The 15,176-nt window shown below is 38.6% G+C and overlaps 1 protein-coding gene across 7 annotated transcripts in view; it reads left to right on the plus strand.

The window, feature by feature from the left end:
- The first annotated feature begins 1,069 nt into the window (after positions 1-1,069).
- Positions 1,070-15,176, plus strand: part of IL18R1 (interleukin 18 receptor 1) — a 28,153-nt gene continuing 14,046 nt past the window's right edge. For 2 of the 7 annotated variants that reach the window (XM_032100406.1, XM_032100413.1), the window contains exons 1-5: positions 1,070-6,093; positions 6,741-6,903; positions 9,035-9,186; positions 9,535-9,605; positions 10,636-10,876. In XM_032100406.1, the coding sequence (XP_031956297.1) occupies positions 9,557-9,605; positions 10,636-10,876 (290 nt within the window). In that variant the 5' untranslated portion in view covers positions 1,070-6,093; positions 6,741-6,903; positions 9,035-9,186; positions 9,535-9,556. The other 5 variants (XM_032100410.1, XM_032100408.1, XM_032100407.1 and 2 more) reach the window with 5 other exon arrangements.

A 15,176-nucleotide genomic window follows, 5' to 3' on the forward strand; every position in this document is an offset into this window, starting at 1 on the left:
CACTCACTTCACCACAACTATAAAGCATTTAATGTTGCATTTTGTTATTGCCTCATTAGATTTTGTGCAGTGTTGGGTCCTGTTCCTAAAAATACCTCAGGATAAACCTTACTGTCTCTGGGGAGGCTCCACAAAATGGATTCATGCCAGTGTGAGACTTGGTTTATTCCTACAGTACCATTTCTTCCCACAGAGAGAATACTAACACTAAGGCATAGTAAAAACAGGAAAGCCTGCTGCTATAAACTATGAAGATTTTTCACATAAGCTTCTGAGCGAGACAGAATATTCACCTCCAAGATTATCACAGGATAAGTTTTTAATATGGTTTGAGTCCTGGGCATGTAATGAACAAGAAAGGATGACAAGTGAGAATCTGGGAAACGAGAAGCTTGGGACGAATTTTAAGCTGGAAAGGGATGAGGAGAAGGTACAGTGAGGAAGCGCATGGGATCAGCAATGAGCCAAATCACTCTGAAACATACTGATGTGTCATTAACTTCTGTAGTCAGTGTAATCATTGTGGTGAAAAACAAACTCACTACATGGCTCTTGTGGTGATGCTACTTTTTTTCAAGTTTTGTGGTCAGCCCAGAAAAAAAAAAGAGGAAAACTGTAGGAACCCAGAGTGCAGAGAATATTTCTCTGCCTGTTTTGAAGGGTTTTTACCCCCCTGAACAATACTGTTTTGACCTTCGTTCATGGAAAAAATTGCCAACTATCAGGCAAGAACTAGAAAATACAATGGTGTGAATTAGTACTATGTAAGATTGTCACAAGGTGAAAAATTTAGATGTTTTGGGCTTCTCTTTGTAGTAAATAGATAAGAGCAAAAAACATCAAAATGGAGGATTGTTGTTGTTCTCCAAACCTGCTTCTTCTTCTTCTACTACTCCATATTCTGCAGTAAAACTAATTTGGGATGATTGGACAAAGAATTCCACAGTTCCTGGCTGTGTTACTGAATAATTGGTAGGAAAGTGAAAATAATGTACGTTTTTAGTAACCATTGGTTAAATTATCTTTAAAAGGCTGTGTAAATCTTGATAATTAGGCTTTCTGCTGCATTCTCTGCTCTGTGATGTGTCTGGGTCATGCTAGTGACTCTGTTTCTCTGATAAGACTTAATAAACAACTATCTAGCAGCAGTGAAGGCTGAAAGTCTCCATTTGTTTCTCAAACTAACTCCTGGCAAGGACTTTAAAAACTCTCTCCCATCAGGAGAGATTTCATTTATGCCACAGGCTGTGGCAGAAAATAATTCTTATTGTGGTTGCCAGCAGTGAACAAAATGGCCTTGACAGAAAGAAAAGGAGCAAATTCTGAGAGTGACAAAGAACATTTACAGGACCAGGGGGTGAGTATGTGACCACAACAATGACTAAAAAATGTTGCAGTTGTCACAGTTTCTTTTGTTATTCCTTGGTGTTTAGTAAAGAAATATGAGATATACATTAAAATGGATGTCTTTCTACAGATGTTATCATATTTGTAATGTTAGAGAGAAAGCACAAAAAGTACTGTGGAATACTTTTACAGCATCTTTACAGTGTCAGCACCACTGAGGCCACATCAGGAGTCCTGTGTTCAGTTCAGAGCTCCGCAACAGGACATGGACATTCTGCAGTGAGTACAACAAAGGGCCTTGAGTTTGGTGAAGGAATTGGAACATCTTTTCTGTGAAGAGAAGCAGAGAGAGCTGGGACTCTTTAGCCTGGTGAAGTCCCTCATCTGAAGGGAGGATACAAAGAACGGGGAGCCAGGCTCTTCTCAGTGATGGCCATTGACAGGACAAGAGGCAATGGGTGAAAACTTAAAAAAGGGAGGTTCCCTCTGAACATCAGAAAGGGTTTTTTTTATGGTGAGGGTGGTCCAGTACTGGCACAGATTGCCCAGGGAAGTTGTGGAGTCTCCAGCCTTGGAGATACTAAAAAATCTCCAGGGTTAGATTCTGGCCAATCTTGGGCAGGGGGGTTGATGAGATAACTTCCAGAGGTGCCTTCAACTCTCAATCATTCTATGATATGCAACTTACACAGAACTTAGATTTTCAAAAACACTTTTTTGATTAAAATTGGCTATTTTTACACTAAGAAGTCTGCCTTCACAGAATAACAGAATGACAGTCTGCTCTGTGCAAAACAAAACAAAAACAAAACAAACAAACAAAAAAGTCTTCTTCCAACGTAGAAATAAATAAACATAGAAATAATAACATAGGAATAAATATAGAAATCTTATAGAAGATTCAGTTTGGATGCTTTAAGCTTAAACTAAACAGCACCAAGGTAATTTTGTTGCTTAATTATATTGTCCACAAAGAGTTTTAATGTTCTTCAGTTTCTGCCCTGTGCTTCTCTGGTTTTGGCACCCCAAGGTGGAGAGCAGATTTGCTTTAACTTCTTTAATAGAGCAGAGTCATCCTGCCCTCTCCTGGGTGAATAGGGACCCAGAGATTCTGACCAGCTAGAAATCCTATAGGTTTGAGATTTTATGTTCCTACAGCTCACATGGTTGTGAAGCCCAAGAGACTGACCACTTAAAGGAAGTTTTTAGAAATTTTTGGAAGTTTTCGTAGCAAGCTATTATTTGTAGTATATGCAACATTAATTTCTTGCTTTTCATTGGACAAAGCCTGTTTGAAAGATGATGTGTAAAATTGATAGTATATTCAATTGAATGTACAACTGTATGTTCCTGATTCTTTCAAGGGTTGGAAAACTACAGCTGTTGTTTTAGATACATATCATGCATGTCCAGCTGTGTTTTGGACAGTGGGAGGACACTGGATGCTGCATAGCTTATATTGAGCAAGGTCTTTGACACAGTCTCTGTTAGATAGACAAATCCACAAAAGTGAGCGGAAAAACAGTGGGACTAAAGTCCCTGTGGGACCAACGCGTTGTGACCAGCGTACAAACCTCAGCTCACAGCAAATCACTAGAGACATCCCTCAGGGAGTGATACCAGTACCAGGACTGTTTAACATCCTTATTGATGACCTTGACAATGGGACAGACTGCACAACCAGTGGATTTTTAGACAGAAAATCAAACTGTGGGGGGATACTTGACCCACTGAAGCACAGGGCTGCTGTTTTGGACAGCAACAGGCTGAAGAAATGGACTGATGAGAAACTCACGAAGTTCAGTCCAAGGCATGTGCAAAGTGCTGCATCTGAGATGGAATAAACCCATTCAGCAACGCAGCCTGGAGGTCAACCTAACACAAAATAACTTTGTGGAAATAGACTGGATGTCCTGGTTGACACTAAAGTGGACATGATTCAGCAGTGTGTCCCTGTGACTAAGGCGACCAACTGCGCCCTGCACCTTACTAATGAGAATGTAGCTGTGGAAAGTGGTTATTCCCTAGAATGCAGCATTTGTGAAGTCATCTCTGGGGCACTATGTAAAGTTTTGGGCTCCCCAGTACAAGTGAGGTACTGACATATTGAAGTCCAGGGGAAGACCACCAAGAGCAAAGATCATACAGGGAGAGGACAAGAGGCCCTGTTTCCATCTACAAGAATCTAATGAAAAGACAGAGAGAATGGATGGAGCCAGACTCTTCTCAAAGGAGCACAGAGATAGGACAAAAAAGTAACTGGCAGTAATTAGAACATGAGAAATTTGTATTATGTATTAGGAAAAACAATTTCACCATCTGCATGGTCCAAAGCTGGAACATGTACCCAGAGAAGCTGTGGAATCCCCACCCTTGTAAGTGTTCGTGTCTCAGTTGTATGCACCCTGAAGAGGGGCTGGACCTGAGGACTCCCAGAGGTCCCTTCAAACCTGAATTACCCTGTGATGCTGTGATATGGAGGAAAGTTTGAAAGTGTCCAACTTTAGTATTTTAATATTTATGAGAAACATATGAGGCTCTAACAGACACATTTTCGGTTTGTAACCTGCTTTTTTGATATCAGGGGAAGATAATGCTGAAAAACTATTGAATATAATTTAACCTCTGCTAAGAATTAATATAACTTGTATATAGAGATAATAGGAGTAGTTTAAGAAGGACTACTGCCAGCTAACAGCAAACAGGTTTAAACCATGGTTACAGGAGTTGGATGTGTTGCAATTTCTGACGGAAATAGTTTCAGTTTTTCATTTAGCACCTTGGTATAGTTTATGTTGGATGGAAAGGAAGTGAAAAACTGTGAAGTAACAGGTCTTCCCTGATTGATCAGGTTGTCAGAGCTTCCTTCAACAATCTGTTTTCCAATATTAGTGCAAACTTTCATGTTCATCATGGCATTTTCAAAATTAAAATCTAAGCTGTAGCTATTTTTAGTCAAGTTACGTATCTATTACCAGACTAAAGTTTCTCTATTAAAATTGTATTAGTCAGAGAACTAAAAAGTGTGAAGTTTATTCTCCTTTCACATATATTCATGTATCACAGAGCTAGCTATGACAGTTGAAAGGACCAGTTGAACACAGCTCTTTCTGCAATGCAGATTAAAGTTCAAAAAACTTGTGAGTGTTTCAAAAGAGTATGAAAGCACATGAGAGAAAATGAGAGAAAAGCTCACGGAAAATATTGCTGTAAAAGACTAAGTCAAAAAAAAGAAGTTTCAAAACTGTCACTATGAAGACTTACTCTGTGAAAGTAAAAAGCTGATGACATTTTACTTTATGATTTTATTTGTTGGCTGCTAAATAGTTTCCAGACTGTCTTATAAAATCATTATCATCTTTATGATATCTACTTTCTTTTTGGTTTTAAAATCAGGTACTAAGTCATAGAACCAAAAGCACTGTAAAATACCTTTTACACATTTTTAAAGTAGTTATAGTTAGTTGTATCCTTAGCTTACTTTCCTGAAATTGTGCTGATTTATGTTATCCAAAGGTCTGATTGTTGTTATATACATAGTGTTTCAAATCTGTGATGAGGAAAAAAATGAGATGAGACAGTAAAACACTCCAGGGTTTCTTTGCTTCACCTCTGCAATGAAAATATGCAAGACAGCCAGCTCTGTGTAATCCCTCCCTCCTTTTTAGTGTAACCTGTTTGTTTTATGTCTAACGTGATCCCTCTTGTTGCAATTGGAACCTTTTGCATTAGGAGTTGTCCTGGGTAAAAAACCCAAAAGATAGCTGTCACCAAGCAAATTTCTGAAGATGAAAAGGGTGATATGAAAATAAAAGAATTCCTGAGGGAATGACTTTTTCCCACTGTTACCAAACTAACTTTATTTAGAAGTATAGTGAATTATTGAACAGTACTTAGCAGATAAACTGTCCATGTAGTTAACAAAGGCAAGCATTCATTTACGCAGGAACAGGACTCAAACAGGAAATATGCCTGTCAGAAACCCCTGGTGGAACCACAGTTCCAATGTATCAACGTTTGGCTAACAAGCCAACTCAACTAATGGCATGATGGCTTATTTAGAAGTGAATACATACACTCACTTTGCGGTAATGGAACTACAAAATGTTTCATGTCTTGAAAGTTTTCCTTATTCTCCCCATGAAGGGGATGGTAGCACAGAAAAAAATAGCACTCAAATGGGGACATTTCTCATAAAACCAATATAGAATCATGTCTTTTGCCTTGTCTATTTTCCTCCACACCATATTTTGTAATTTTTTTTTGTGGGATGTAATTTTTTTTCTTTTTTTCTGTGTGTGTGTCTTTTGAGGTCTTTGCAGAATATCAACCTTTCAGTTTTAGCTCTTTGCACGTCCTCATTCTCAAACCAGGCAGCGAGCTGGGGAGGAAGCCGTAGCAGAGATCAAAGTTGGTATACTCAGCCCAATATACTCGTTCGTAGCACTCCGTCCTACCTCCACCACACTCCTTGGAAAAGTCCTACAATGGGCGCTCAGCAGAAAGGCGGAGGAGGAGGCGTTTCAGCTGAAGACAACGGAAAACAATCACCTCCTTACGGCTTTTCTTCCCCTGGAAGGTTGTGAGAAGGAAGGCACACGCACACACCCACACCCCCCCTCTCCGTCTCCTAGAAGTTGATCATCACTCGCTCTGCTGGCGGGGCGCGCCTCTGGGTTTCCGAGGGCTGGGTGGCAGCACAGCCCCCTCGCCAAGCCGGGCGAGCTGCCTTGCTGCCGCAGCCAGGTAGGGCAGGGGCGGCGCAGGGCAGGGGCGGGCAGCGCGCTGGGGGAGGCAAGGGCCGGGCGCGGGCAGCTCCTTCTCCCCTCCCTCGCAACCGAGCGCCTGCCCCGGTCAGGGCATTCCTGCGGGTGTGCCCCGCGCCGCCCTCGCTGGCCGGGGATCTCTCCGGGGCACCCTGCCCGTCCCCAGCCCTGCCCGTCCCCAGCCCGGTCTCTCTCCCACCCAGCCGCGCTTCCCTGCCCGCGGCACTGCCCGGCACTTCCCAGAACCACCTGGCTCGGACGCCTCTCTCCGGGGTCCGTTATATAATTTTTCCTCATTATAGAGCTGCCATAAACAGGTTAGTCCTGAAAATGACTTATTTCAACACACAGTCCCTGTCGCCGTGTCTGGGCTGTCTGCAGCCCTTTCCCTCACACCTGGGTGGCTTTGGAGGAGGATGGGCTCCTTCAGCGCTGTTGTAGGTGGTAGGAGCAAAAGATTATGCCTGAAACATTTGTGTATCAGCTCTCAAATGTCTCATTTAGAAAAATTATTAATATTAAGGACTTGCCTTTACCTTTCCATTAATACCAGCAGAAATTATTTTCTCACATCTCCCTCTTCTGTTTTCCTTCCTGCAGTCCGCAGTTCTCTTTTCCTTTTTTCAGAAGGTTTTTCAAACTGAAATATCTATGCATTCACCTGCTGAGAGAGACAACTCTCTGTTTCAGTGATGACTAAAACTCAGAAGAGTTGTAAGTTCAAGTTGCAGCTCTCTGGAGTTTGGAAGACTCCCTTTCCTTCCACTTTCCACCTGGCAAGACTTGCATAGTAAGTAAACAGCTTTGCTTGTCTTCTTTGAAATTAAGATAGATTTTCATTTTTACCAAGAAATTGCAATCCTGGCAGAATGGTGCTTGGATCTAATATGTCTAAGACGACTGTTTGTTAAACATTTTTGTTTTCTTCATGAATGCTGAGAAAACTATGGCTCTGTGTAGTAATATTTAGAAAATACTTAAATTCCACAGGAATTCCTTAAAGAGGAAAGATTAGTGCTTTCCTCCCTTGACCCGAAGATGATTGTTAGAGCAGTCTCATGTTCAGAAGAATCTGTTGTGTTTTTTTAAAAAAGGAAGTCACAACCCTTCAGGACCAAATTGAGTTTTCCAAAAGTGTTGATCAAAATGAGTTACTTATCCAAAACAGAGGATCAGTCACTTCTGTGTATCAGCCCCACTTCATTTCAAAATCTTCTGGTGATTCTAGAAAAGTGGGGAATAATTTTAAGGCTGCTTAAATATATACAATTTTCTAATTAATGAGATATTGGTAATGCACTTTACAGAATTTAAACTTTCAGTTTGTTTAGAGTTTTTGTTGGTTTCACAGTGGCACAAGCATTTTTAAGAACCATATTTTATTATTAAAATTCCATCAGTGGTTTTAAACAGGTATAAAATTTATAAAGCGTGCTTAAAGCTATTGTCACTTTGATCCTTATAGACAATTGGTAATTTAACCAATTTTCATTGAAACTGTCATTTCCCTCTATTGCCTCAGCATTCTGTCCTTTAATATTTCTGTACTCCTTTATTAGGCAGAGAATTTTTGCTTTTACTTTAAAATAACTCTCAATTTTTTCCGAAAATTAAAATTCTTATTCTGTTTCTCAAAGATTATCTTTGTATTAGCTGACTTTCACTAAAAGCATTTTTCTTTCTTTTCATCTTCCCCCCCCCAACTTTTCATTGAGGAGTACTCAAACTGTGGCTCAAATGTAAACACTTTTAGCCTACAGTGAACAATTTCAGACAAATTGATCAGGTTCAACAGCAATGAGAGAGTAAGATTAAGGTCCTGTGTCTTGCTTTTCATTAGTCGTGAATCTTAAACCTGGTCATTACTAAATAGCTTCCATTATACTGTGTGCATTCAAACGAACTTCCACTGTGTGCTGACGTGATATACCAAAAAAGAACTGGATTTAGAGTTAAAAATCTGGTGATAAATGGTTTTATCTTTATGTAGTGGATCATAGTCTTGTAGTCTCTAACAGCTGTATTTCTTCTGAATGTGATAGGATAAAAAAGGAAAAAAAAGATTAGAGAAATTAAAGAGAGAGGCCCCTCTTTCCTTATGAAGTATAGGAGTTTGAATCTCCATGCGTAACAAGGAACTGAAATTGCTTGTTCCAGTACTCAGCATCCAGTCTCTTTTAGCTTTCTAAATCTGGATTTGCCTACCAGGCTGTCTGAAAAAAGGGATGTGAAACACTTCCTCCATCTCCTTACAGTGCTTTATGGGATGATGACACACTTGTAAAGAACTGAGAAGAAAGATAGGAGAGGGAGAACAGCTACTCAGTTTGGTGTCATTCTGGAATACTGTGGGAAATGCAGTACCCTCTTGCCTCCAGACTCTTCAGGTCACAGGAACTTTCTGACTGTAAATCTCAGGGCAGTCTCTTACAACATTAAGTTTGTGCTTTCTCAAATTGCAACAGATTTACTTAATAAAAAAGACATGGATTGCTAATGACATTTCTTTTGGCAGATCTCTTAGATCTCTGAAGTACATCTTGTGTGCATGTGTCTCATTTGTCCATCCATGCTTGGGTAACACTGAGCAAGGTTGTCTGTTTTAGGTTCAGAGGCTGAACTGAGTTGTGTATCTAACCTGTCTGTTTTGTAAGCAAAACTGAGGCAGAGTCTCAGGAGTAGCTCTGTCTTTGGTTGTCAGTTAACCTGCTGTTCTGAGGAACCTCAGAAAGTGCTCCAAGCTGATCTTATTTAGTGGTGTTTTTCACTTGCCTTTGAAATCAGTTGACTACACATGAAGCAACTGAATATAGGCTGCTTCATGTCCTTCCCCCCAGTGGAAATGTTAGCACTCTTAGCTGGTGCTTATTGCCTCCACGGACCAAATTGTGAGAGAAATTACATGTCTCATTGTTTTCCAGCAGGCTCAAAGTTACCCATCAACATATCCAATCTGCAACATTGTGCTGTTCTCACTGAAGACAAGGGAAGTTTCCACTGGCTGTTTCCACAAGGTCCAGTCTTGCAAAGTCGTTCTCTTTGTGGAGAAAAAAAAGCACTGTCCTATCCTGTGGTAGGTATCTACTGGCTTGGGATTTGAGTGCTTTTGTAATACTGCAAAATGCATGCATTAAATAAGAAAATGGAAGAAGGAAATCCTGCAGTGCTTTCTGAATTTGAAGTGAAATTGCAAGGAAAAATCTACATACATTTCATACATGATGTATGAAAATAGCTGTTATGATAAAAATATGTAACTTCCCATTTGGAAATCCCTCTTCAGCACCAGGCAATAGTTACAATGCTCACATGCTCCAAGGAATGTTTTACTGCACTTGTGATGAACTGTGAATCTGTTTTTTATTTTTCTTAGGTTTTCAGAACAAACCAGAGAAATTCAGTTTCTTTTCTTTTTTTTCAGAAGTGAGAAGTAACTCAAGAAAATGACTCTGATGATTTTTCTGGTAATGTTTGTCATGGAATCTGCCACTGGTAAGTAAAAGTCTTCAATTCAAAAACAGAACCTTCAAAATATGTGCCAGCATCTTGACAGTTGCTTGGAGTAGGACAAGTTTTGTGTTTTGCAGCCAAGAACAAAAACTTAAAGGTTTGGCAATTTCAGCCCAGCTCCAGGCTGGGGAAATTTGGTCCCAAACACCAAAATTATGAAATGAAAAAGCAAGGATGCTACCTGGAGAAACCTGATGATGTTGTATGTGACCATGACTGTGTGAAGAGACATAGCAAGCAAGAGAAAGAGTCTGCTTCTTTTTGTGCCATTCAGAAGTGTGGTCACAATAGGTGCTAAACAACAATAATCTCTGAGAACCTTAGGAGAAAGAGAGACTGAAGGCTGATTTTATTTTTGACTCTTAATGCTAGATCATGGTTCCTTTTCTGTACTTTTCATGACTTCTGTATGCAAAAGCAAATTTGAGAAATTTGTGCGGAAAGGCAGACTTAAAAACTAAATTTTACACACATAATCTCGTTCCAAGGCAACTTTCCAAAGATATCTGAAGTTTTTCAGAAATATATCTACATAATGATTCTGTTTTAATTAAGAAGATAAGGAAATACAAATGTTAATTTATAGGATCTGTGCTTTTATCTCAGACATATTTGTCAAGTCAAACCATATGTGAAGAACTTCTCCTTTCTCTTTCCATTTGTGGGAGCTGCTTTATTGTAGAGTGAGGCCAGATTCTGCCCTTTCAGAATTTTATTCTGACTCTGTGGAACTCATGTGAAAGAATCATAGAGATAGGGAAATGTCTTCTTATTTTCAGCTGCCTTTTTCTTCTGGTATTGCTTTGGTAAGATGGAATAAAGGTGTGGAAAACTGAGGTTTTCAGAAAATATTGCAGGAATAAATAAATAAATGCTGCCAGACCACTTTGCTGAAAGAATTCTCTTTATAAGATACCAGCAGCACAGCAAATTACTTTAAAGTCAGGTTAATGTAATTTTCTGAAACAAGTATTTGGCTTCCTAACGTATCTTTTTTCCCCTTTCTCTGAAGAAAAGCTGTGCCCCCTTCGTGCCTCCATTGATGTTCTAGAAGGGGAATATTTTTTCCTTTGTTACCTTGAGTCAAGGCAAGAACATTTTCAGGAAGAAGCATACACAATAAACTGGTACAAAGAAAGTGCTGGAAAGCGGCAACTGGTAAAGGAAACACACAGAATTGCTTCACAAATGAATTTTCTGGAGTTTTGGCCAGCTGAACTCAGTGACTCTGGGAATTACTCTGTCATTCACAGGTGGGTACACATCAGAATGTATAAATGTCTTGCCTGTGCACATGTCTATGATGAAGATAATTTCTTTGTCTTGTTTTGTATAGATAGTGGCATCTATATAAAAGTGGCTCAGGGAACTGCATTAACTGCAGTGTCATTTCACACTTCATTTCACAATAACTATCAAGGTGAACTTTTAATATTTACAAATATCTATAAGGACTTTCAGCCTTTTAAATGTTCTGTAAACCTTTTGATAAGGCAGGTAGCATTTTTTCTGGCTTGTGATTAATTACCTAAGAAAAATGAGTGTCAGGCAGCCCTTCTGTCCCCTGACAAGGAAAAGGAAACATTTGCTTGTCTTCTTCCCCAGACTTGTTCTTGCTTGCTGTGTTGAGCAGATCTCATGCTATGAGGCTTGCCAAATCATCTAACTGTATAGTAAAGATTAAACATAGCATAGCTAAACTCTGCTTTCTGTTCAAACCTTTCCCTGCATGAAGCCATTCAAAGAACAAATTAAATAATTGCATTTGATTTCTTACTGCTGTAGAACATTATGGGTTAAAAGGAGAAATAAGGATGGGCCTCCATTATTTGGTGCCAGTCTTCACTGGAACACCTTAAAAGACTAAGGGACTAAATCAAAGGTTTGTTGCACGGAGTTCTTATGATTAACTTGCACTAAACCCATAATTCAGCATTTACAGTTGAAGCAACAATTCATTTGAAGCAGATTACCTTGCATGTAATGATTTGTGCTGTTCTCCAAGTAATAATTTTAAGGTTCTAGCCAGGTTTGTAAAGGTTACGGGACGCGGATACTGAAAAATGCTCCCCACGTTTTTCCAGAAATATCACAGGCTCAAGTTCGATACTTTACAGTTCGAAGCTAGACTTCAATTGTTAACTTCCAAGTTAACTTGGAAGCTGCAATCTCCTTGTTTTATTTTTCCATGCATCATTACTATTATCTCCTTATTGATATTATTTTAAAAAGTAGTGAGTCATGGTATATGAAATGCAAAGTATTTTTAATTGAAGGGTAAATACTGAGAAAAATGTATTCATCTATTTTAAATTCAAGATAATTTTCATTAAGGATGATGAATATGGTAGTTTGTCTAGTTTGTTGTGCAGTTTTGTTGTGTTGATCAGTTGTCTACATTGTCTCTTCACAAAAAGAGCTATTAAATCTAAAACTCACTCTAATACCACCTAATCAGTGGCACAAAATGCAGACTGACTAATTTTGTCACGGGGAAAGATAGGTGGAGATCGTACCTGAATTGCCAGGCTACCAAAGGAGACTGCCACAAGGAGTCTAAAATACAGGACAGAAGAGAAGAGAGCTATGATAACCCCAGCCTTAATTCATGATCATTGTGGTTTTCTGATTATTTTACGGACTTGGAGTAATGACAGTAAATTCACAGTAAATCATAAGAATTCTATTAAGTTATTATGAAAAAGTGTAAACCTCAAAACTGAAGGAAACAGCCTTACATATAGAAGAAGGAAGTGACGGGAAAAGAACTGAAGTAAAACTATTAAAATGAGGTTTGTTAAAATAAGTAATTGCTGGAAAACATGAAAATATCAGAATCCTTTATGAAATGTCTTGATTTAGTAATTTGTTTAAGAGAGAAACTGAGCAAAAAAGTCTTGATTACATCAGAGCATTTGTTTGAAATTGAGAGTTTTGATTTTCTGCTTTTTTGTCTTGTGTTCTAGGACTATGTTAGCTGCTACATTTTAAAAATCAGTTTTGAAAGAAAGTATTTTTGCTTTGAGGAAAAAATTTCTTACTCTGAAACTCCTTGCCTTGCCTCGCCCTTCCCCTTGCCCTTCCTCTTGCCCTTCCCTTCTTCTTTTCTTTTCATTAGGCCCGTATGAATTCTCATTTTTCTGTAAGGATCAGAATGATGCCAGAAGCTTGCAATCCTCCTGTGAGAACTCTTCACAGGTCTCACTGCTGGAACAACAGGCATAATGGATTTTAATGGGATCTTTGGCTTACTTCATATGATGGATTTCACTATTGGCAGGCAAATTAAATGAGTTATATTTCAGCAAATACAGAAGATTATTGAAAAATTTTTTTTCTGCAGAGACAGAGGATTTTAGCAGTCTCTGTAGGGAAAGATTGTGGGCTATTGTGGACTACTGAACTGGTTTAATATTTAATAAGAATTACTGAGTGGAATTAGTTTAATTTCAGAGTATTTATAGGGGGTTAAAGGGGTTACTTTTGAAACAAGGTATGCTAAATATATTTTTATTTATCTTCTAAATTTTCAACTATTAATTTGGGGATAGGTATTTGTAAGCTATATCGGAAATAATTTTTAGATTACTTATAACTGTTTAGGCAGTTTCAGGGAACAATGTGACAGCTACATATACTGCAGATTTTCAAGAAAAGAAGACAACATGACAGATTTTGCAAATTAATTAAACATAGGAATTTTTTTTCTGCTGTGTTACAACTGACAATATACAAGAAGTAAGAGGCGAAGGTGATCTAACAATGTTTTTATGGTGTTTTAACCACTTATTTTTTACTTACAGAGGAATCAGAAGGTTTACAGTTAACCTAGAAGTGTCCTGCTGAGACATATGTAGATAGCTGAAGTGTGCATATATGTGTGTTGATATGTTCACGTGTGTTAGTGCACTAGACTTAGGATGTTAATTCAGGAATCAATGGACATCACCTCTAAGCATGAATGTGCCCATCTTCAGCAACGTTCTTGCTGAAAAATTTCACAGGTACTTGTAGTGAGCGTGGTAAGCAGAAAAAAAACTGTGTCACAGGTCTTTGGAAAGATTTTTAATTTGTATGGGTGTTTTTTATAGCCTATATCCTGTGGTTGTCAAAGAGAAAAACAGAATACAAAAAAGCAGGTCATCAGGTTGCTCTGTTTCGGTGACCTTGAAACTGAGGGAACTTACACGTTCCTGAAAAAAAACCCCAAAACTACAGAGAACCATGATAAATACACGATAAATTTTAAAATCCTAATATTGTTCAATTTTTCAATATGATTAGAACAGTTGAAAGCTGTAAAAACATGCATTTGGAGTTAATACTGCAATTTGGAAAGCAGAGTGACAGTTTCTGCAGTAGATTGAAATATTGCGATAACACTGGCTTGCTGCAGTGAAGTAGCTAAGGGATGACTTAGAATTGGTTATGTATCCAGTAAACTTGGTTTATATTCTCTAAGGGCTTTCACTTCCCTGTATCATCTTCTGAGCCAAGCTAGATTTTGTTGTTCCTTCTTGGTGGGTTTGTTGGGGGAAGATTGAAAGTCTGTTAAACCAGAAATGGTTTGTTCCTGACAAAATATCACTAAAGACTCTCAACAAGTAAAAACCAGGATAAAAATATAACAATTCAGACACTAGCAGTTTAAAAAATACACCTAAATGCCTTTTTTTTAATATATATTGAAAACCGTTCTGTATGGCAGGCAACTAGAAATGATGCAAGACAAATTAATCTTTGTTTGCATAGGTATGGTTTTAATACCTTCCAGGGACATTCTCCTTGCCAGATTTTGGCTCATCAGGTAGAATATCTTGATCCACTTCGAGTCATTTCCCCAAACAGGATCACAGAAGAAACCCTCTGTGGAGTGACAGTGCTGAGGGGAACATGTGGCTTTACAGATCCTTTTCTTTCATCTGCTGAATTTAGAGAGTAAAATCATATGCATTTCGTGGCTAGATCTGTAAATTGCTTCTCTGACAGTATTCAGATTGGTAGAGTGATGCCTAAAGAAACACACAGACTCAGTGGAATTAATTTGATATAATGTTTATGTCTACACCTAAACTTATCTTAGGTACCTTTACTGTCAGGGAGAGAGAGGCCTTTCTGGGCCACAGATTATCTTGTCCTAAACCAAACATAAAAAATAGGTCATATAAACTGCACTGTAACAGGTTGACTACTGACTGTGGTCCCACTGCTGACTGTGATTAGTAGCTCTGATTTAAATGTGTAAATATGATATTGAAGAATAGGTGAGAAGGACTCCACCCACTGTGAATACCCATGCAAGCTTATCTCTGATGGAAAAGTTTTGGTAAGGCTTTTCCTGTTTGTAACAGCATAGGTAGCTGATTTAGAAACCAAACCACGATGTTTTCGTTTAAAGAGTCAATTACGAGTAGTAAACATCTCAAGTGAGTAAGGAGAACCTGTGTAGGTTGAAAAAGGGCTACAGTGCAAAGAGGGTGAGCAGAATACATAAATACATTTGTTTAGGGGGCTTAAAAAGCAGAAAAGAAACAACCCAAGACTTGGTCTAAA

This window comes from Corvus moneduloides, chromosome 2 (genome assembly GCF_009650955.1).
Source record: "Corvus moneduloides isolate bCorMon1 chromosome 2, bCorMon1.pri, whole genome shotgun sequence".
NCBI classification, from domain to species: domain Eukaryota; kingdom Metazoa; phylum Chordata; class Aves; order Passeriformes; family Corvidae; genus Corvus; species Corvus moneduloides.